The 24,562-nt window shown below is 37.8% G+C and overlaps 1 protein-coding gene across 6 annotated transcripts in view; it reads left to right on the top strand.

Moving 5' to 3' along the window:
* Nucleotides 1-24,562, top strand: part of SDCCAG8 (SHH signaling and ciliogenesis regulator SDCCAG8) — a 251,444-nt gene that overhangs the window by 150,715 nt on the left and 76,167 nt on the right. For all 6 annotated transcript variants that reach the window (XM_017531944.2, XM_017531938.2, XM_017531937.2 and 3 more), the window contains 2 exons: nt 13,632-13,759; nt 15,902-16,010. In XM_017531944.2, the coding sequence (XP_017387433.1) occupies nt 13,632-13,759; nt 15,902-16,010 (237 nt within the window). The remainder of the gene's footprint in view (nt 1-13,631; nt 13,760-15,901; nt 16,011-24,562) is intronic.

Here is a 24,562-nt window from a genome sequence, read left to right as displayed (position 1 = left end):
TAGCTTGAACCCAGGAGGCAGAGGTTGCAATGAGCTGAGATTGTGACACTGAACTCCAGTGTGGGCAAAGAGCAAAACTCCATCTAAAAAAAAAAAAAATGTAAAAGAAACAGGTGAAATTAATTTTAATAACATAGTTTCTTTAACCCATTGTGTAGAAAATAGTATTGTTAACATGTGATTTCTGTAACACGTTATTGACATAATTTTGATTTTTTTTCATAAGTCTCCACACCCCTTTGTGTATTTTGCACTTACAGTGAATCTTGATCCACCCTAGCCATGTTCCAAGTGCTTACTAGTCCTACGTGGCCAGTGGCTGCCACACCAGCCCTAGACTTTTGTTACCCAGTTTTCCAGCTTTCCAGGGTGCCCAGCATAGATGCAGTTAGATTCCCATGAGCTTAATCCCTGAATTCTGTTTCTACAAAAATGGGAAATATTTTATTAAAACAAGAAAATCATGTCATCATTTTCTTGAATTTTGGAGGCAGTAGCCAGGCCTCTTATTGGCTAGTCTTTTTCTGAAGAATCACCACTTTGAGGAGGAGGAGGAGGAGAGAGGAAGATACCACTTACTGGTCATTACTTGAAGAGATGAACGATTAAATGTACCAGCATCACATTATAATAAGTTCTTCTATATCTTACTGTCCCATCTGTGCCTTTATATGTTGAAGAGTTGTTGAAAATAAAATTGACAAATAACTAGGTGTCAATCTGTTAACTGGATTTAGACAATTTAGGAACCTTTCAAATGGTCATCTGGGCTGGATATTGCCAGTTGCCTTATGAAGTTCTCACATAATTCTGATAATATCATCTTATTAATGAGAAAACCGAGGCTTAGACTGAGACGAAGTTCAGCCTTGAAGTAACACAGCTAGCACATGGGGGAGCCAGGGCTCAAGCCCAGCCCTGTGTGTGCCAAGCCCACATCCCCTGTGCAATGCCACCTCCCCCTGTGTAGCTTATGTCAGTAAATTGAGGAAAATTCTTATCCTTTCCTCAGGGCTGGCTTTCAGATAACTACACTGATTGTTTCAGTTTGAGCAGTCATCTTCTAGGAAATAAGGATAATAGTAATATGGTACTAATTAATATTTTAACTTACTATATGTCAGTGCTGTGCTAACAGCACTTTATATATGATATCCTCATAGTCTTATGAGGATAGGTACTGTTATTAACCTAATTTTTCCTTCAAGAAAACTGAGTCGTAGCTTATGTGACTCACTTAGGTCAGGGGTCCCCAGTCCCGGGCCACCTGAGCTCTGCCTTTTGTCAGAGCAGCAGCATTAGATTCCCATAGGAGCGCTATCCCTACTGTGAACTGCTCATGTGCGGGATCTAGGTTGCACACCATTTTATGAGAATCTAAGCCCTGGTGATCTGTCATTGTCTCCCATCACCCCAGATGGAACTCTCTAGTTGCAGAAAAACAAGCTCAGGGCTCCCATTGATTCTATGTTATGATGAGTTTTAGAATTATTTCATTATATGTTACAGTGTAATAATAATAGAAATAAACTGCACAAGGCCGGGCGCGGTGGCTCAAGCCTGTAATCCCAGCACTGTGGGAGGCCGAGGCGGGTGGATCACGAGGCCAAGAGATCGAGACCATCCTGGTCAACATGGTGAAACCCCATCTCTACTAAAAATACAAAAAATTAGCTGGGCATGGTGGCGTGTGCCTGTAATCCCAGCGACTCAGGAGGCTGGGGCAGGAGAATTGCCTGAACCCAGGAGGCGGAGGTTGCGGTGAGCGGAGATCGCGCCATTGCACTCCAGCCTGGGTAACAAGAGCGAATCCATCTCAAAAAAAAAAAAAAGAAATAAAAAAAAGAAATAAACTGCACAATAAATGTCATGCAGTTGAATCTTCCCCAAACCACCCGCCTCTACCCTGGTCCTTGGAAAAATTGTCTTCCACGAAACCAGTCTCTGGTGCCAAAAAGGTTGGGGACCGTTGACTTAAGGCACACAGCTAGTAAGTGGGAGAATTTGATGCTAAGTCTAGCAGACACCAAAGGCTGTTCTCTAAACTTCTTCCTCCTTGTGTACAAATGCCTTGCTGGCAACGGAGCTTACATGCTAAGGGATAAAGGCCAAAAGCAATGCCATTGTTTCTAGAGGTGTTTTAGGATTTCAGTTGCTTGTATTTATGTTCCAGAACACAACCTCCTCTGGTTTAGATGTGCTGAGGGCAGGCTGCCTTGTGGAAATGAGTTTGAAGATAGATTTAAAATGCTGGAAGAAGCAGATTTCCAGGAATAGAAAGGGCAGCTCTGGAGCTATAGGAATGGTGGGGATGAAGACGAAGAAATGGCTAGAGGAAGAGAAAGATCCAGCAGACACATGTTACTGAAGCGCAGGAAAAAATGAAGGTTATAGATAAAAATAGTCACAAGAAAGTATTACAAAGTCAAAGAGAAATAATGTTAAATCATAAAATGACTAAAAGGCAAAATGTTTTGATGAAGAAAGTGACTTAATTATTGTGTCAAGAACAATGATTTTCTTAATTAGAAGAGTGAGAATAGTGGAATAGGAGTCTGAAAACTTGCGCTCAGGTCAGTTTTTTCTTCTGTAAATGTAGTACTTTTTACCTCCCGAATTGTGCGCAAAGATGGAGACGCTGCAGAGATCCCAATCAAACTTTAAAAATGGACTGCAGTGGTCTGTTGCCAAGCCAAGGTTAGTAGTCCATAGATTACAACACTAATTTCTGTATACATGCACGGTGGATGTTTGACCAAAGGCACACCATCTCAGCAATAATGAAAATTCTACTATCTTTATCACAGCAGTTCCCCAGTTACTCAAACTTAGACTTCTTTTTCGTTTGTTTATTTTGAGACAGAGTCTTACTCTGTTGCCCAGGCCAGAGTGCAGCAGCACGATCTCGGCTCACCGCAACCTCTGCCTCCCAGGCTCAAGCGATTCTCCTGTCTCAGCCTCCCGAATTGCTGGAATTACAGGCCCTTGCCACCACACCTGGCTAATTTTTGTATTTTTAGTAGAGATAGGGTTTCATCATGTTGGCCAGGCTGGTTTCGAACTCCTGACTTCAGGTGATCTGCCCACCTTGGCCTCCCAAAGTTCTGGGATTACAGACGAGCCACCGCGCCTGGCCCAAACTTAGACTTCTAGTTTGAATATAGCTTTAAATTGAGATATAAATTAAAAAGCACTTTGAAGAAGCAAATAACTATCACAAAGCCCTTGCACTTTCTGTGCACCGTCTGTGGAACTAACCTAATGCACTTTTAGATGTTAAAAAGAAAAAAATTAAAATAAAAAGCATGGCAGCAAATCACAGCAAAACAACCAATAAAAAATTATAAGAAGAAGATAAGTATGCTTTCGGTTCTTTAGCATAACATCTGAGACCTTTCTTGCAATAAATATTATTGAGTGCCTTCTGTTTTCAGCCACTCTGTTAGGCACTTAGAGATATAGCAATGAGCAATGACGCATAGGCACTTACTAGCAGAAGGAATAGCAGCAGTAAGTGGGCCTACCATGTTTTAAATTATTAACATTAATTATTAAGGAGAGTTTATTATATTTGGTATAGTTTGCTTAAGAAAGCAGAGACATAATTAATACATTTTAGACATGTTTCTACTGCATATTTTCAGAATTCTATGAATCTAATACCTAGACAATTCTCACATGTGGAGCATTTTCTTGACATTCTAGATAAATGATGCATTACTCTGTCATGAGATAAAATATAAAAATATATTTAGTAATTATAATTCTTACTTTTACACATATTTCTGAATAAATTTTATAGCCACAAAGGAACCAACATGTTCCCCATTTAATATGTCCTAGAAATTAGCTCCTAAAACATTGGAATGACAGAATAGGAGCTTTTCAGTTGGCTGTACTACAATGTGATAATAATGCGTTTCCATTGACATGTTAGCAATGCTGCTAGAATACATGTTGACCCTATGTACATATTGATCTTACTGATACCTGATTTGAACTTACTCATCAGAGGGATTAGCTACGGGGAATTTGTAGATCAAGTGATATTTTTCAGAGAAGAAAGCCAAGAATGAATCAAAGTCATTATTTTATGTAGATAAATTGAAATGGAAAATATGAATTTTGAAAATATGAAGATATAAATGTCAAATCATGATTGAATTTATTTTAGGTAAAATAGTGTATTTGTCCTTATTATTTTGTGTGATGAATTGGGCACATGGGGTTGTACAGTAGGATGTGGAAGTGCCTTACTATGTCACAGGAACTTTGCCCCATGCAGTCACTTAATGCATCGGGCACGCTGAGCTATGGAAACATTTTAAGGCTGAAAATAAGTAAAGTGTGCATTGTCAAATGCACTGAGGCTATTCAGCCTCAATATCTACCTATGGTATCTACTGTATCTAAAGAAACATTACAGAAATTGCTCTTACTATTGCTGTAGTAATAAGTGCTTTCCCTGATTCTAATGTTGTCCCTTCCCCATCTGTTCCCCACACTGCAGCCAGAGTGATCTTTCTAAAGCACGAGTGTGATCACAACACTCCGCTGCTTAAAACCCTACATTGGCTCCCTACTTCCCTCAGGACGAGGGCCTTAAAAATAGCTTCCTTTCCTGGCTCCTGCCTACATCTCCAAGTCTCATCTCTCTTCAATAACCTCCCCTCCACCAGCCGCACACTGCTACCCTGCAACATACATCCTCCAGCACCCAGCATGCCAACACTGTTTGCAGTCCCCCCAGGGCTCCTGGTTATCTCTGCACCCTGGGTCTCTGCACACACCGTCCGCTTCACTTGTAGTCATCTTCGTGCTCTTTCAATGGCAGATTACTACTCATGTTTTAAGCTTCTAATTTTTTTTAAGCTTCCCGAAATCCTTACTCCCTGTCCCCAGCTACTCCCCAGTTCCTATCCTTTTCTCCTGTATAATGGCAGGAATTTAGCCCTACTTTAATATTTACTATACCATTAGTTGTTTTGTTTCCCCCCCCCAAAAAAAAACCCGCTTATTTTATTCCCTAGACCATAAACTCTTTGAGGGCATGGTCTACATCTTGCACACTGATGCATCCCCATACTTTTGTGGCTGGCACAAAGTAGTTGCCCAAGTATTTGTTGAAGGGATGCGCAATACACTGTTTGATTAAACAAACCCATCATGTGAGGCAGTGCCATGGAATGGAGTGAACACTGGACTTGGAGTGAGAAGACAGATTCAAATTCCAGCTTTGCTACTTACTAGCTTCATGGCTTTGAGAAAAATATCTTAATTCCCTGAGTTTGAGATACTTTATCTACCAAACAGGAATCTCTGTTCCATCTCCCTGCCTTACAGAAATGTTATGAAGAATAGAGAGGTCAGTGCATCTGCATGTGCCTTTTAAAATAGAAAAGACAGACATGATGCTATAGTAACTGCAGTTGATAGTCAGTCTGCGGTTTTGTTTTAAAAGTAAATGGGAGCTGTGCATATGTAATAGAAACAGGCAATATCTAGTCTGCTACACTGTCTTTTGCCTTGAAGGTAAGTTTCCAAATTATTTTGGAGATACTGTAAGAACATTTTTGGAGGGAAAATTATTTTTGGAGATGTTTCTGTTAAATATTTCCTTTCTTTTGTGTATATTCCCTTGAAAGAAGTTGACCTCCTTTCTGTTTCTGCTTTCTTCCCTAGAAGTGACTCATTCTCTGATCTGATAACTCATCTTTCAACATCGTGTTTAAAGTTCTGACATACTTTGCAGTGAAGAAAATAGAAGTAATTTACTCCAGGAAATATGTATGATGCCATTAAGTCTTCTGCATACTTAAGGAAGCAGAGATTCCAGAATCCCATTCCTGTGTTTTCCTTTGTGTTTCTTCTCAGTAGTTCCACATTTGCTCAAATAAGGGAATGTAGTCCCTGTTAGCAGTAAATAAGCATAGAATTTGGATTCTTGTCAAACAAGGGACACATCATGCTGTCTACCAGTTTTATTGTTTTTGTTTTATTGTCGATAATAATAAATTCTTGGCAAAAATAGGGATTATCTTATCATATTCTCTTACTGTAGTCAGTAGACAGGATGATACTTACACCTACGAGGATACTTAGTACTTTCTGTCTTTTGATAGTTGCTCATTCATTCATTTGTTTGTTTATTCATTCATCCAATGTTCAGTGACCAAACAACTGTATACCAGGCACTATTCCGGATTTGGGGGATAAATTAGTGAGCAAAACAAAGGTTCCTGTTCTCCATGGATTTACATTCCAGATTGATGCACATGACTTACCTTTTCTAGAGTCTTTGACCACTTGAGACAGGAGATGTGTTTGTGGGGCCTTTCGGTGTTTTTACAAAGGTAAATATATTTCTTTGAGAAGGATACAATTAATTGACGGTGTCACTATAGGAGAAAGTAATCCAGTAGCTTAGGAGACAACAGGGAAAGAAGTAGGAGAACTAGCTTGGGATTTGGCTGTCAAGATGGATAATATGGCTATTAAAAGGCACATTCCCATATAGATAATTGAAATAGACACTTGTTATCCTTTCAACCTTCTCTGATTTCTCTACATCCCTGATAAAAGAAGAGATTGAAGCATAGTGATTCACTGTGGACTTTAGAAACAGATAGCCCTGGAATTCCTGGATGTCACCTTTAATATCTAAAGAACTTGGACATATTATATAACCTCTCTAGGCCCCCATTTCCTTACCTGTGAAGTGAAGATACTGAGAGAATCTACTTTGTATGGTTGGTGTGAAGATTAAAAGAATGCATATAAAGACCTTAGCTTATGTGTAAACATTAATAAATGGTAGCTTCTTAAAACGATTAGTCCTTTAAGGTTGGATTTTTTGTTGTTCTGTCTGGTTGAAGAACCCCAGGATTAAAGGAATGAGGTGATTTGTCTATAGCCACACAGGCAATAAGGTGGTAGATGTTGTACTCTGACCCTCCAGCTCTATGAGTTTTTGGCTGTACTCCATTGCCTCTCAAGGTGTCATCTTCCCAGAGCACAAAGAGAATAAACTCAAAAAGTACGTATACATTTGTTTACAAAACAAGGCAAAAAGAAACAAAACTATAAGCAAATATTTAATTCTATTTGCTAGTAGATTTGCTTTCCATAGTAGGTTATTAATTTTGAAACTACTTTCTGTGTATTCCAAGTTTGAACAAACGAATAAGTATGTCGAGGATAATAGGAACCAAGTTTCTTACTATTGAGGAAAAAAATTGCAATTATGGAAAAAAGGGAGACATGGTTCTCTGTATGTTGTTGGATTATAATTGGAAAGACCAGTATGAATGTGTATGTGTATGTTCACATAGGATACAGACAAATATTTATATTTATATTCACATTTATACACTTGTATGTGTATTCATGTCCAGTCTACTAAGGTGACCTAGTAGCAATGATTTTGGGGTAGCAATGAGTACCACTTAGTGACAGGTCTTGGTTTCTAAATAGCATTCTCCATTAAAGGCACAAAAAGAGCTGCTTGGTCAAGTGCTGACTCCAAGACAGATACAAGACAAGCCTGCAACATTTTGTGGAGACAGAAAGCCAAGAAGTATACAAGAATAATAGAGACATGTCACATAGGAACCACCTTGAAAGAGTTCCCCCTGGCCAAATCCAGGATAAATTGAGCATAAAAATAATGATTATAATGGATTATAACCCACTAAATAAGATATGAATCTGTGACTGTATGCTGATATTAATGAATTAATAAATGTGAGAGAAGGGAAAGCTCCTTCTTATAACACAATGTTAACTGAAAAATAGAGAAAGAATGATGGACCAAAAACATCACTTTTGGATGTAAAACTGTTAGGTGAGAGTTGGACTAAGAAGAGGACGTTTGCATAGTCTCAGCATATCCCAACAAATTACCTCTTAATTTGTTGGAGCACATTAAGGTTGGAGCAAAAGTAATTGTGATTTTTGCTATTAAAAGTAATTACTTTTGCACATACTTGATACAAAGAGGAAAGCGGTAACTTTACAGTAGAGAAGCCTGGGAGAGCTCACCTAACTACTGTTGTGGTGGGTCTGATTTCTACTAGCTCATGAGAGCCAATTGTGTGTATTTCTTCCCAACTTGCGCTTAAAATAGAGCATGGTGGAAGTGTCTGCACTGAAAATTGGCAAACACTACAAAAAAGGGACTTCCTACCCGCTGGAGGCCAGTCGTTAAGTATCTTCTAGGACACCAATGATGTTAACCAAGCAATCAAAGCTAATATCACCAATACTGGGACAAACGTACAGCTTGTGTTTAAACTCACATCAGCACTCAGCACCCAGCACCTCCCCGCCGCTGCTATCTGTATTCCTTAATGATTTTCAGCCAGTAAGCATGTTATAAATATTCTCACAAGTTTTTTCATACCAATATGCTACTCTCACAAAGCTGTCAATATTTTATCTTAAAAGGGAAACACCTTTTAACCAAAAGAGTTGTATATCTCACACTGGAACTTCAGACATCAGGAAAAAGGTGAACAGGAACATGGAAGATGAGATTGGTGCCTCAACCCCACAAGTGCCAGGTCCTTGTTCTCAGACTTGAGGCTGTCATGGTTTCTGTCCCAAGGTCATTATTGAGCTCAGTTTAACATCATTAGAAAATGTACTTTTAAAAATCTGTTTAACAAGTCATTTTTGCTCTTTGACATGAACATTTTTTTAATTGCAAGATTTAAAATAAACGATATGAAAAAATTGTGTATCAACAATGTAAAGTAATGCTTTGGTCCCATTTCTAAACAATGAGATGATAAATACCATTGTCACCAATTTTAGAAAATACAGTCAACCAGAACTATAATTGGAAAAAAGGAGTAACTGTACCTCCATGTATATGTAGACTGTGTTTGAGGCCTAGCCAGTACATGTTCACTCCTTTTAATTCTGAATTTTTATGAAGAAAACATTGATATGGCCTACATATGCCTGGATTACAGGTGATGTGAATAACTTCGGGAATAGAGGTGGATGTTCCTTTGCTCCTTTAATTTAATTTTTTTGAGACAGTGTCTCGCTCTGTTGCCCAGGCTGGAGTGCAGTAGGCCAGTCGTGGCCCACTGCAGCCTCAACCTCCCTGGCTCAGTTGATCCTTCTGTATCAGCCTCTTGAGTAGCTGGCACTACAGGCACGCACCACCACAGCTGGCTAGTTTTGTATTGTTTTCGTAGAGATGGGAGTGCACCAGGTTGCCCAGGCTGGTCTCGAACTCCTGGGCTCAAGTGATCCACCTTCCTCAGCTTCTCAAAGCGCAGGGATTACAGGTGTGAGCCACTGATTTGCTCCTTTCAAAAATCAGCTTTATTGGGGTAAATTTAAATATAATTTTAAAATTGCCAATTTTTAACTGTGCAGGTAAATATGGTTTGACAAATATATAGAATTGTGGAAAGATAATAGTCGTAACATAGAAGAACATTTATATCAACCCAAAATGTGTCTTTGTGCCCTTTTGCTCCCTGGTACCCCTCTCCTACTTCCAAATCCTGGCAACACGTATCTGCTTTCTGTCCCCTAGTGTTTGCTTTTCTAGAGTGGCCTATGAATGACATCATAATATATGTCTTTGGTGTCTGGGTTTTTTAAACTGAGTGTACTGCTTTGGAGGTTCAGCCAAGTGCTGTATGTAACAATGCTCCTTTTTGGCCACGGTAGGACTACACCACAGTTTATCCAGTTAACGCTTGATGGACATTTAAGTTGTTTCTGGTTTTGGGTGACTGTGAATAAATCTTTCAGCCCATAACTACCAAGCAATTCTTTTTACTCAATGTTTTGAGAGGGAATTAAAGCAAACCAGTTGAAGAGATTGGCTTGGTTATCCTTCACCAGGCTCTCACCCCCAGCTGGATTTGACCCTCATTTTGTTATGCTTTGCTAAATTTTCTCCTTGTATCTTTCTTATGCAGTATTTTACCACCTACTATCTCTTGGCCATTTTGAACTCCCTACTAGGGGCAAGGGGCATGTCTTATTTATCTTTATTTGACCCAGTGCCTAGCAGAGTGCCTTTCCATAAGAGAGTTATGATAAATATTTAATAAATTGATTTAGATTCTCTCTAGTCCCTACTTCAATACCTAAGTGCTGTTTATTAATTTTTTCAATCCATTGTTGTATTACCTCTAGAGCAGATGTGTCCAATCTTTTGGCTTCCCTGGGCCACACTGGAAGGAGAATTGTTGTGGGCCACTCATAAAAGACACTAGCACTAATGATAGCTGATGAGCTAAAAAGGCGAAAGAAAAAATGCCTATGCATAAATCTCATAATGTTTTAAGGAAGTTTATGAATTTATGTTGGGCTGCATTCAAAGCCAGCCAGGCCGTAAGCTGCGTTAGCTGTCCAGCTGGCGGCCCAGGACAGCTTCGAGTGCAGCCCGATATAAAGCTGATACATTTTCTTAAAATATTGTCAGATTTTTTTGTGTGATTTTCTTTCCTTTTCCTTTTTATTTCCAGCTCATCGGCAATCGTTAGTGTTAGTATTAGTGTATTTTATGTGTGGCCCAAGATAATTTTCCCAGGGTGACCCAGGGAAGCCAAAAGATTGCATACTCCTGCTCTAGAGTATTATAAAATAGGTCTCCCTAAATAAAAATATGTTAATCCTACCTCTGCCTTTAAATCATTCACTATGCAAACTATAAGCAGACTTTAAATTCTTTGTGACCCTTAGGGATTTTTTAGTAGGTTTTCTTTTTCCAACTGTAAAGTGAAAGGGTTTTTTGAAACACATTTGAGGTTCCCTGTCAGTTCTAACATTCTGGGATTTTATAAAAAGCTTACCAAGTCAGAAAGAACCTACAAAAGGAGGGAGAAGGCAACATAGGAAAGCGGAAGGGGAAAGGAGGTAGAAAGGCAAGACTCTGTCATGTTTCTAGGCGATGAAACATAATGTATAGTTTCCCACAAAGAGTGAAAGTTGAGGAAGGATTCAAGAAACGTAAGTTGATGTGTAATTCAGCATGTGTTGGTAGAAGTCTTTTAAATTGTTTTATTTTATAAAAAGGACTACAATTATGACAGTAGTTCTTATCTATAGTCTATTTTTTTAATTTATTTATTTAGAGACAGAATCTCACTCTGTCACCCAGGCTGGAGTGCAGTGGCACCATCTCAGCTCACTGCAGCCTCCACCTCTCAGGTTCAAGTTATTCTCCTGCCTCACCCTCCCGAGTAACTGGGATTACAGGCATGCATCACCACGCTCAGCTGATTTTTGTATTTTTAGTAGAGATGGGGTTTTGCTATGTTGGCCAGGCTGCTTTCTAACTCCTGGCCTTAAGTGATCTGCCTGCCTCAGCCTCCCAAAGTGCTGGGATTATAGGTGTGAGCCACCGTGCCCGGCCTATAGTCAATTTATAGTATCAGTAATTAGGCAACTTATTCTAAAAATTGATGGTGAGACTGACAACCCCTTTACATTAGGGAACTGTAAGTACCAGTTTGTGATGGGTAGTCTCGGTTATAACTGTTATCTTGGAATAATCATTAATAGTGCCCCTTTTCACTCTCAAATGGATATTGGTTTTGGAGAATGCATTTATGTCACCCAATTGTTAGGGGTTGCAGAGTCCCAGATTTCCCTACCTTTGTCTCCTGCCCCAGTTCGGGGTCTGACTTGGTGATAGTTACTCAGTGAGAGTTTACAGGGCTGTTTTTCAGCTGACTCCTTTAGCAGCAGGGTCTCCAGCTGGCAGAGCCATTAGACCCATTCTCTTCCAAGCACTTTTTTCTAACTTGTCTGAAAAGTTTTTGCCTCTTCATGTAAGACTTAAGCAGATTCTTCAGCTACACTTAAGGATAGCAGCCTTCCTTTACCCTGTGACAAGAATATAAGAACATCCAATCATGAAAGTATCACTGCCCACTTCCTATGTGCCAAATACTGAGCTGGGCTGAGAGTTTAGAGAGACAAAGACGATGAAGGAAACAGACATGTAAAACAATAACTGAAGTCTGATCAATGCTATCTTTGTAGGATGTACCCAGTATATACTGAGGTTATTGAGGGAAGAATAGTTAATTCAGGAGATGAGAAGGGGAGGGGAAGAATTTTGAGCTAGGCCTTAAGGGAGTAGCAGTATACATCTTGCAGGGGGATTGAGTGGGTGGGAGGCAGGGCATTCCAGGAGGAGGAAGAGACGTGCAGTGATCCATGGCCAGAAAACACGTGGCGTGACTGAGGAGGCCAAAAGTAGCCTCGTCTGACTGTCCATTTGTTGTAATATGCTAGTTTGGAACTAAGTGCAAGGAAAGACCCTGGACCACATCCCAGGGGGAGGTGTTGTTATTAAAAGTACCAGACAGGACCTAATTTCACATTTAGCATGGACCCCCGATGATTCCATTTGAGTGAGGTGTGGGTGTATTTTCATTCCAGAATTTTACATTACAGCATGACCACATGCATTGACCAGTTTTAATACAGGCTTTCCTTATGTTGCTTTATAATTAGAAGCTACTGAATTGAAGTTCCACAGCGGTACATAGACTAGTAGTGATAGCTTTATGGAATTGTTTATTTTTAGTTTGGCAAAGGCTAAGCAGTAAATATCTCAATTAGTAAACTAAAGCAGCATGGATGAGAAATGCCCACACGGAGATCAGGAGTTTGAAATAACTAAGTCAGTTAATTGAAGGACGCCCTCATATCACTTGCCCATGTTTAGAGTTTAAAGAACCTTCCTAATGTGTGTGTGTGTGTGTGTGTGTGTGTGTGTGTGTGTGTTTGTGTGGGTGCATGTACGTGCACACACACAGTGTCAGTATCCACAGTGCTGCCAGCAATGAGGCCCTTTGCATTCCCCAGGTTCTAATTGTTGAGGAAGTTTCTCTCTGTTGGAGCCACTATGCTTGGTTGCTGACCCAGTGGGACAGGTCAAGGGCTATCGCAGTACGATGGGACGTTGTCTCACTACAGAAGCCTTTCATCCTGCAGTTTCTTTCAATGTGACCCAATAGGGATTTTATTATGAAGTGCTGGGGGAAGTTATTCATATTCATATTCATATTTATATTCACATTATATGGCCTGATGTGTGAAAATATTTAGTGAAAACATGCATGTGGCACTGCGGAATCATTTACTCGCCTCTAGATAGAGTCTCCTGCATTATATTTAAGATTCCATTTTAAGTTTAGGAGTAAAAACAGAAGTGGTCTGCAAAGCTTAGTTTTAAGAATTTAAATTTTGCTTAAATTAAGAATCTAATCATGCTGTTCCTAGAATTCCAGTATCTTTAGGAAATATTGACCATTCAGAAGATGAAGGATTCATTGGTAGTGTAAAACATTAAGAATGTTAGAGAAAAAAAGGTTTGTGCTTTAAAGTTACAAAATACCATTATTTAGTTATGATTTTTTTTTTTTTGACGCTGCGTACTTTAGTCCATTTGGATTGATGGCACGCATTTAACATCGTTTGAAAGGTTGTTTAGGTTTTCCCCCTGAAGTGGGGGAGGGTAAATAGAAAGGTCATTGTCTTCTTATGCTTAACAATTTACTATGTATCAGCTCTGGTCTATAGGGGACAGGATGGGGGTTTGTGCATCTGCAGGTTAAATTTCTGTATGTCTCCTCTCTGTTTTGCAGACAGGAAAAAGATAGCATTCAGCAGAGCTTTAGCAAGGAAGCAAAGGCCCGAGCCCTTCAGGCCCAGCAAAGAGAGCAGGAGCTGACACAGAAGATACAGCAAATGGAGGCCCAGCATGACAAAACTGGTAGGTGGTAGGGAAAGATTAGAGCCTGGGCACTCGCTCACAAGCCAGGCCCACGCCTTACTGTGAAATGACATCAGGAACACCTGTAACCTTTGGCTGGCCGAAGGGAGCAGATGCTAACTACACCGGAGATTCCGAATTACATATTAGTTAGCGTTTAAAAGAGAAAATGGAAAGTATTGCCCACTGTCTGTTGATTTCAGAGTGCTGCTCTCACATCTGTTGCACCATCTGGATTATGAGTTTATTTACCTGTGTTCAAGAAACGTAAAGCTGAGAGAGACCACAACAAAGTAGAAAAACAAAGGGCTTGTTTTTGGCTGGGTTTTCAGGCACACATGTTATATAAAGAAAATAGCATCAGAAGCTCTGCGGGAAATGCTCTGAGCTTACAGTTAGAGTCTCCTGAATAGCATTGAACAGTTCCCACAGTACACACATTATAGCTGCTCTAAAAGCCTAATGAGTTTGCTTCAGCATCCAAACTGGAGAAAAGCTTTAGCCATTAATCGGTTCTTAATTCACTGTCGCAGCTGGATGTAATTCAGTGGCTCCAAATTGATATGTTCCTTTATTTAATCTTTGCAGCTTCGAACATTTTTAGCATTTGTATGATTTCCCCACCTCCCCCAACCCAATCTAGAGTGATGTTTAATCCTTTGCATTCTTCAAGTTCTCACAACTGCTGTTAAAATTCACTAATACAAGGCATTGACCACAGCTGGCAGCTTGGCTAAAAATTGCCATCTTTCATCACATTGGCACTATTCTGCAGACTGAGTTGGCCAGTAACTCTTTACCTTTAATTTGAAAGTAAAATGCACTTTGAAAATAGACAGTTTGATTTGTTCAGTCAGAGCATTATGTAGTTTCTTTCACTTTTGAGTTGTGTGTTCACAGACAGTGTTAGTCAAAACAAGACAGTGTCAGTCATTATAATTCCACACCACATACTCCACACTGATTGTACTATTAAAACAAAAGTTTAATTGATCCTGTCTCTTCCAGAAAAATGTTGCTTAATTTTAGTGCCTGGATTTGTTTTGATTTGTATGCTATATGCTTTTTGCCAGTTATTGGATAAAATTGAAAAGAATTAAAGGACTCTTAAAACTTATGCTTAGAGGTAATTTTCATATAATTTAATGTATTAATATATTGTATTTGATGATAGAGTTAAAAAATTACTTCTTATCCTATGGGTGAAAAATTGCTAACATGCAAGTCATTAAATACTCTATTTACTTATGAAGAGGCAAATGTCATATTGACTCACACAATTCCCTCTAGCACTCTCAGTAGAGATTTTCTTCTAACAGCATTTGGCCAGAAGAAATGAAAATTCACCAGGTTTAGTAGATGTTCTTCCACTAAAATAAAAAGAGGAAATTGTAGGATAAATTATTGTTTGCCCTCACTGTTAGCATGATCCAAGTGATCAGAGTCTTGGGTAGAAACTAAGCACTAGATTAGAGTGTATTTAAGTGTTAGAACCACCTTAAGAACATTTCCTTTTGTCTTGTACACACACACACACACACACAAATCACACTGTTTTCAGTGTCTTTGACTAGATCTCCACTGCAGCTCATGCTGTTGACAATGAAATTAAAATTCTAAAGAAAATACACATTTTTACCTTCATAATTAGAGAAGTATATGCAGGATTGGGGGCGGCGGTGGTAGGAAGCCATGTGTGCAAATATGAAACAAAGCATGAATTACAGTGTTGAAGAGAAGTCCTCGATGATTTTAGTTTTGAATTATCTGGTTGTGAGAATTTTTGACACTCTGTTTATAGTAAAATTGTCAAAATAAAAATATAATATCTTGCATATTACGAAGATATAAGCATCTATGACTCCACTTGAGGTATTTGACACTTTATTAACATGTTAAAATGTTACACCAAGCTGGTATGATGAAAAATGTTTCTGGTGTATAATTATGTTGAAAATAAATGACTCAAAAGATTGAGTGTGTTGCCAGATGATCAGTCCTTTGACTTAGGACACTGGAGGTGATCTAGTGGCTTACAGGAAATGTGTAGGGTCTAAGCACCTTATCACTCTACGTATGGAAGCACTGCAGAGCTACAACCATAAACATCTTATGTTGGTGGGGGTTTATTGTTATTTCTAGAAAATGAACAGTATCTGTTGCTGACCTCCCAGAATACATTCTTGACAAAGTTAAAGGAAGAATGCTGTACATTAGCCAAGAAACTGGAACAAATCTCTCAAAAAAGCAGGTAGGTGATGTTATGGAATACTTTCAAGAGCACTGTTTGTGTGACTAATTTTTCCTTAAAAGACAGCATTTATACTGTTGTATAGTCTAATGTCAAAATTAGGTATCTGCTAATGTTTACTTTGCAAACATTTTCTCCATATGGACATTTTCTTAATTGTCCATACACTTTTATGTTTTTTCTCAATTATGTGTATATACTATTATTTGACTTTTTAGTGTTTAGAATTGAAAACTGAAATTTCGGAAAACAAGGATCAATATGGTAATAACATAAGGATGCAGGTAAATCAAGCAGTTATAAAATCTTACATGGATATGGTTAACACATTTTAATCTATTGTTACAATTCACCATGAACACAAAAGCTATCTTTAGGTTAAATGATAACAGATGAAATGGGTATATATTAAGATGAAAGTAGATGGTACTTTGAAATAAATAAACCAAAACTATTCTTCCCTTCTCTTCAAATTGTTATATTATAATGGAACAGCCATCACTCATTTTATAGGCATACTACTCTTTTATAAATCCATTGGTTGGAATCTTAATGGCTTTTTTCTACACAATTTCTAGTCAGATTATCTCAATGAATAAATTATTTTATATTCTAAACTTCAAGAAGCCCGAGTCCTCATCTCAGCTCCGGCAGTAACTGTATAATCTTGGACAAATTTATTTGACCCACTTGGACTGTAGCTTCTGCTTTTGTAAACAAATGACATTGGACAGAATCACTTTAAATTGAACTGTAGAAGGCAATATTCACGTAACTGATGTCAAATATTGCCTTATATTATAACTTAATGAAAAAATAGCCTGTGAGTCTTCTCTTCTGTATTTTTCCAAAACTCACTTAGATCTATTGAGAGCAGGAAAATATGGCTCAGCAAACAAACTACTAACCTAGATGTTTCATTCAGAAAGGATTTCCAGGAGAATCAGAGCATATCTGATCACTCTGAGCTCCATCTTGGGATCCTGCATCAACAAACCATCTTAGCTGATAGAATCCCCATCGCTGATTCTTTTGGGGCATCACAGGGCTCATGCATCCAATTCTCCCTGCTCACAGGAAGGCAGAGGCTCCTGTAACCACCAAGAATGTACTCTGACATGTGCACCTTCCTAGCATATACTGATAATTGTATTTTGGTAGGGGAAAACCTGTATGCCAAAATACCAGATATTTCAAGGAAATTTGACCTAGAAAACCGAATGATTTTGTCATGAAAGAGACCCATAAAATATCAACAGTAGCTATACTTAATCAGAAATATTTGATTTGCAGCACATAGGTCCAAAAGTAATTTGTTAGAAGCAAACAAGCCAGATTCTATCATTTAGGGATAAAATTATATTAATCTGGGTTTTATATTAATGTGTTAGGTCTAAAATTGGTTTGTGAATGATTACTGATCTTGCTCTCCAAGGAGACATAATTAGGGAAATTTAATCTATAAAAGAGACAAAAAGGTGCTTGGTATTTAATTCTCACCACAACTTGAGATAGGAATTATTATCTTCACTGGCAGATAAGGAAACCAAAACCGTTTAAATAACTGGTGAGTGGGAGAGCTAGGGTTCTAACCTAGGTATTTCTGGTTCCAAAGTATATGTTCTTTCTTACAGTAATTACAATATTTTACATCTATTGCTAAAGAAAATTCAAGCCACAGTAGTAATGATGGGAAAGTTTGGGAAGGAAAAACTAACCTTTAAATTCCCGTGGAGAAGTAAGCATCCTGGGCATGATGACACAGCTAACCTCCTCTGTGCCCCTAGGCCCTGTTTTTCCTCCTCTACATCTGTCACCTTAGCCTGTACTGGTCTAACTCAGCACCTCTACAGCTCCTCTTGCTTCTCATTCCTCCAGCTGCTGAATACGACTTTGTAAATTGGATGTATTCTTTTGTATCTGACGCATAGATGGCTCTTAATGAATGAATGATGAATGAATGCAACAGATAGGTGTGGTGCTGCTCCCACATCCTGACCTGACTTCTGATGCCAGTCTGTGCCTTTGTTGATGGCAGGCAGTGTGCAGTCAGGAGCACGTGGGGATTCAGAGGAACTAGCTTTGAATCACACTCTACCACCTGGGGCTTTGTAACCTTGGATACATTGCCTAATCTCCCCAAACCTCAGCTTTTCCATCTGTAAGAACATTTCTAAAGCCACATTGTGTGGGATTGTTGTGGGGATTAGAATTACATATATAGGTACCCATAAGTACATGTATCAAGTGCCTAGCACAATGTCTGACACACAGTAATACACAGTAGCTGCTATTGTTTTCACTGGTGGCATTGTTTTAAGGGTCTTGATTGGTAATTTGGGTATCACTTCACATAGCTATTGTCTTTGCCAGGGAAAGTCTCACTGTCATAGGCTGACAGAAATAAGTCTATGCCACAATGCAAGCCTTTTTCAAAAGGCCAGATCAGGAAAATGTGCATCTAGCTGTATTTTGTAAATCTGATGAATTAAAATAGGCAGCTATTCTAACTTTACAGTTTGATTCAACCAAGGCCTAGCAACTAGTAAACACTTGATAAATTGTTGCTATTTTTAAAACTCTTAAGGGCCCCTAAAACTTACAAAAAGTGCAATTTGTGTACCTCATAGGAAAGTAGTGGAAAGGACAAATTGTGGTTTTAGGGTTGTTTGTTCTTGATTTCTTTTAGTTCCAGTTTCATTTCTCCCTGGTTCCTACTGTGACATTTTCAACAACTCATTAACTCATTCATGTCAATTTAATATTTTATTTTGATGTTACCTTCTGCTTTGTAAGCACCTATAAAACTTGAAGGGCTCAGACTGTTTCTTTTAAAATACAAGTTGTTAATGTAGTCAACCCTGAAGAAGCCTTCTAGGACTGTGCCCCTGCATACCCTATGCCAGACTCTTGGGATAAATCATTTGCCCTGTGCTTTAAGGTAAGGAAAACCTTGGAGTTTCTAAAGTTTTGTCATTGTGGAAACTCAGTCTCCAAAATAGTTATGCAATCCATATGGAAATTTTGGTCCAGCTTTTCCTCAGAGTATTAGAGTACAATTTTTCCTGAAAGTAAGTGTATTTATTTTGTATTGAGCAATAATTAAGACATATTTTTCCCTCCTCTGTTACTAGCAACATTACTCTAAGAGCCTTGTTATTCAAAATGCCAACTAAACAAATGGATTTCTACCATTTAAAATAAGCTTTTAACTCACAGATCTAGTCATTTGACTGGAGCCCATGCAGAGTGACGGGACAGCTGACAGCCTGGGCTCGGTGTGCACTACACCGTTGCTCTCTGCCCCAGCCTTGCGCTAGGCTGCTCTGTTGTTCTGTGAAAATGTTTTGAAATGGTACTGTGTCTGTTGTATGTGTTTTCTCCCCAAGCAGACCCTAAGTCGCATTATGGCAGCGACAACTACTTCTGTTTCCTGGAAGCCTCCATAGTGATTAGCACAGTAGTTTGCGCCCTGTGTGTATTCCACGCTGCACGTAGTCGTGCTTGTAACCCCGGGGTTTGTGAATGGCACGTCCCATTTTAAAACTAAAAATGAGCTGCTGATTCTGTGCATTTTACATAGCTTGTTTTTGACCATCAGGCAAGAGAATTAATTCCATCTTGCTTTTAATTGGCACCAGGCAGACATTCTGTCTGATTTTAGTTGAAGCTCACGTAAACTTTCGCTACCCTTCCTTCTGTATTTCCCAGTACTCTGAGAGCTGATTACAGTTATGGGGTTGTTTTTGAGGGAGGTAAACGGAGCTATTTAAATGTCTTTGGTACAACTGTGATTTTTCTTTATCAAAGTGAAGGAAGTGTTCTCTCTCCCCACGCACTTAGATGAATCAGCAGTAAAACGTTGCAGTGTGGTCTGCAGTGCTGTCTTAACACCTGGCCTGGGAAGAGCTTGGAAGGACTGGGCGCTGGCGAGGAGTGAGCCTCTGCCAGCTGCAGAGGGGAGAGCAGTGTGTGCTAGGTTTTAGCTTCTCACCACTTGCACATTGAAAAGAACAAGATAGAGATAGAACCAGGGTCGGCATGGGTTTACTTCTTTCTTTTCTGTCATTGTCACTTTCTGGGTTGCTAGGCTTGTGGACTGATGTCTAACCCTGCCCATTGTGTATTTCTGATTTGTGTTTTGTAATTAAGAGGAACAATGGGAGTCCATGGGGTCTCGTTATATATAATGGTTGGTTTAATTTGTTTCACTTCTATCTTGTTAATTGTAAATTGATCATTAAGATTTGAATTCTAATCTGTCACCAGGGTTGTGAGTATTGAGGGTAGAGCAATGATCCTGGTTTTAATCACTGATGATGAGAAACAAATTTTATAATTTTGGTACATATTGCAGTTCATATATTTTAACACTGTACTTTATGGTGTTATAAATATTGTTAAATGACTTTTAGTGTAGTTTTACCGTGTGGACTATAATGTATAAATTATATTACTGTTTTGGCAACAGTAGGTATCCAACTGTGTGAGTTTAATTGAAGTGAAGAACACACACCCGGTTGAACTGTTTTTTCCCTCCATGTTTAGATGATGTTAGGTTGGGATACTATAAAAATTACATTTTCTACAAGAGGAGACTGATATTGGCCTCTGCTAATTGTTACCAAAAGTCAAACTAGAACCTAAAAGAATAAAAAATTAAGATATCATATTTCCTTTTGAAAGCAATTATCATTTGAATCTGAGTTATAGTAGTAAAATATATTTCATGCAAGTGCAATTATACAATATAACTGGTATATAAAAATACAGGGGAAAGTTCATGCTTCTGTAAAGCCAGAAATTGCCTAAATTTTTTATGAAAATGCTTTAGAGTCTATTATCCTTGTATATGGCACAGGATAGTCATGTCACGAATGTATCTCAAAACTAACAGAAAACTTGTAAGTTTACTCTTTGAACTTTGCAAACTACTAGTTCTAGGAACATAGTGTGAGCTCTACACAGAAAAAGAATGATGTGCAGGCACATATACCAAATTTTTGTTGAAAAATGAAAGATCATAGGCAAATTACAATTATAAATAAAGAAAACAAAAATATGCAAAGCAGAAAAAGGATTGTTGCAATAATGTACTTGATAGTAATATGTACTTTATAAAGAACATTTGTATTTTTGTGATTATGTAAGACATCCTCAATGCAGGGAATTTGGAAAATACAAAGAAGAATTAAGGAAAGTTTCTTGTGCCACTACCATCCAGAGATAACTGTTCTTACGTCTGACATACTTCCCTTCAGTCCCTTTTCATGTGTATGTATCCATACATTTATATCGTGATTGAGATTATACTGTATATACAGTTTTGCGTCTGCTTTTTCATTTGATATCTCATCTAATGAACATTTTTCTATATCAGCAAATACTCTGAAAACAGAAACTTATTAAATGATTTGCATGTACAATAATTATTAGGCTTTTAAGATGTTTCCAATTTTTAACCATTATCAGTAATCATATGACGAAAACTTTGTACCTAAATCTACATTATTGATTGTTTTCTTAATAGAGCTTTCTAAAAGGGAATTGCTGGTCTAAGACTATGGATCCTTTTAAGGGTATTAATGTGTTTTACCTTGTTTAAGTACCACACTAACTTCTAATCACGGTATATGTAGCCATATTAGTAAATAACATAACGAAGAAGTGAGATATTTTAAAAAAGAATGCGAGGCAATATTGCACAGTAGAGGTGGACTAAGTAGTATTTGTATCTGGGCTTGGCTACTTGGGTGACCTTAGGCAAGTCATTAAACTTAATATTTACCTCACAGAGAAAAGAAAATAAACCTCTACAAGTACTTTATAGGATTGAGTTCCTTAATGTAAAGGATGGATTTCAGTATTTGTTATAGAGTAGGCATGCAGTAAATATTTGGCAGTGGTATCTGGTTTTGTCGTGCTAGTTTTTGAATAATAGTAAAATTGAATATGTTATAAATGTTACTGATCATTTGTGTTTCTTCTGTAGATATTTTAAATATTTCTTATACTTTTTAATTGGAATTTTGATGGAGAGTACAGTTAGTGTTTCATTAAATGATGCTTTTAATGTTTATTTGTCTTATTTTTATAAATATTTTCCTGTTCTTTACATTGATTTTAATTAATAAGCTTTATTTTTTAAAGCAGTTTTATGTTCCCAGCAAAACTGGACAGAAAGTACAGAATTCCCATATATTCCCTGTTCCTTCCACATACAACCTCCTTCTCCCACAAGAGACATCTACACTTTGTTTTATTATGATATTTTTTCAAAATCAAAATGAATTTATTTTAAAAATATAAATACATATCTATTTTAAAAAATTAGAAAGTATAGAAAAGAATGAATAAAGAACAGAGAAAACATTCCTGATCCTACCATCCAGAAATAATCAATGTTAATAGTTGGTATACATGTCAAAATATTTTTCTAAATTATAAAATGAAATCACATAAATCACATCATACATGCTGATTTTTAATGTTTTCTCTTGTATCAATATGTTATAGTTTTAGATCAATAAATAACACAAATAGCCACATTATCAGAATAATAAATTATGTAACCAAGCTTCTATTGATAGCTTTCTTAGTTAGGTTTCCAGATTATGGGTTGCAAAGAAAGATTGTTTCTAGAAACCATGGTACAATGAATACTCTCACACAAACCTATGTATTTTCAACATACGATTTTTTTATGTGTAAAAGTTTTGTATTTTTAATATTGTGAAATTTATTTTTTTCTTTGTGATTTTTCTTTTAAAAAGTGCCTTTTGGTTTAGAAAGTGCCTGAGAATAGGTCAGTGTTCCGCATTTTTTTCTAATCTGGCTTAAGGATTTCTTTTTTCTTCTTTTGGAATTTGTTTTAGTGTGTGGTATGATAGAAGATACTAATATTGGAAGGGATACCAGATCAAAAATTTATTATAACTGCTTCTAAATTATTTTGTATTACATGTGATTCTGAAAGGAGAAACGTAAGTCATTATTAACTCCTTTTAGACTATTTCAAATATGGGTAGATTCTTATAAGGAGAAGCAAATGTAGGTTGAGTACTTGAGCTGAGCTTGAAAATTAGATAATCCATGCTCTCATACAGAATCTGGTGGGAAAGACAAGGCACAGAGCACAATTTAAAAGAATAAATTATAAGCTAATGTATGCATAAAGGCTAGAGGTAGCTTCAAAAAATGTGCTGACATATTGAGAACTGCAAGATATTAATCAGGGCAAGCTTCCTTTGGGATGACATTTGAACCAAGATGAAAACAAAATGAAGAATGAGGTGAACTAAAAGCCAGAGTTTTCCCCCCATGTGTGTGAGCAGCTTGGTCCTTGGGATGAACGATTTTTAAGGTGAGATTCCCATTAGCAAATCCAAATCCTTTCCTGACCAGGAAGAAAAGGCTATCTTGCCTACTGGAAGAATCCTTTTTTTGAAAGGAATCAATTTTACATCAGGAGTCTTCAGGAAACAAACCAATCATTAACCTGAAAATGACTCATAATATACAAGAGTTTTAAACTTTCCATTCTAACTCATTAGGCATTAGTACATGAGGAGATGCTGGCAGTAGGCAGTAATTTAGAGTTTACTTAATACAAGGAAAGGAATATAATTTTTCTTGGATAAACATCTTTCTGATCTTCAGATTTTCAGACTTGGATTGTCATCTAAGGCAGAAAAGACAGGATATTTCCTGAAGAATATCAGCCGTCACCAAAGGAGATATTTTTGACTTACAATGAAATATATGAAGACAGAAAGAAGATGAGGGGAATCGTACCCGACTTAGCAGAATGGGTAAAGGCGAACCTTAAATGCCTACAGAGGGGTATATGTATATGTGAAGCAAGTTGGGCTGCTTTCAGAGTTTCAGAAAAACTTGGAAAGGAAGGGTGGAACATAGGAAATCATCAGTTTGAAACCAAAATTGACGGTTCCACCTTCACCACATGCAGCCAAGTACCTGCCCCTCCTCCACACAGAAGATTAGGGGCTTTCTCTTGGAAGAGGTTGAACCAGAGAGCTGTGGTTAAAATAGAGACACTAAAGTTAGAGTAGAAGGATTAAGAAAAAGTGTGTAGGTAACATCCTCACCCCTCTATTTCCAACCAGTGTCTGGACCTCTGACAGGGTTGTACACAACAGCAGGAAACTGGAAAATCCTTCTCTTGAGCAACAGTGTCCAGAGAGAAAAAATGACAGATACTGATATTTGAGAATCTTCTATGAGAAAGGGTGTCTTGCCACCCAGTCATGCTATACTAAAGCCTACTAATTTGGAGAAAATAAACGTACACAAGGCACATGGCATCATAAGATGCCACATGGATAGCAAAGGCCAATATTTAAGTATTCATTTTCATATAAATACAAATATTAATTGAAACCCAAACTGAAATACTGGTAATTACATTGACAAGCTAGAGACAGAAGGAGGGGAAAGGGGCATGGAAAAGAATTTAATCTTCATCTACCATAGAAAGTCAATAGAAATTTCTTAATTGATGGAACAGGAGCTGGTATAAACATACTTACAAA

Source organism: Cebus imitator, unplaced genomic scaffold (assembly GCF_001604975.1).
Source record: "Cebus imitator isolate Cc_AM_T3 unplaced genomic scaffold, Cebus_imitator-1.0 Scaffold75, whole genome shotgun sequence".
NCBI classification, from domain to species: Eukaryota; Metazoa; Chordata; class Mammalia; order Primates; family Cebidae; genus Cebus; species Cebus imitator.
This window is presented reverse-complemented; position numbering and strand designations above follow the sequence as displayed.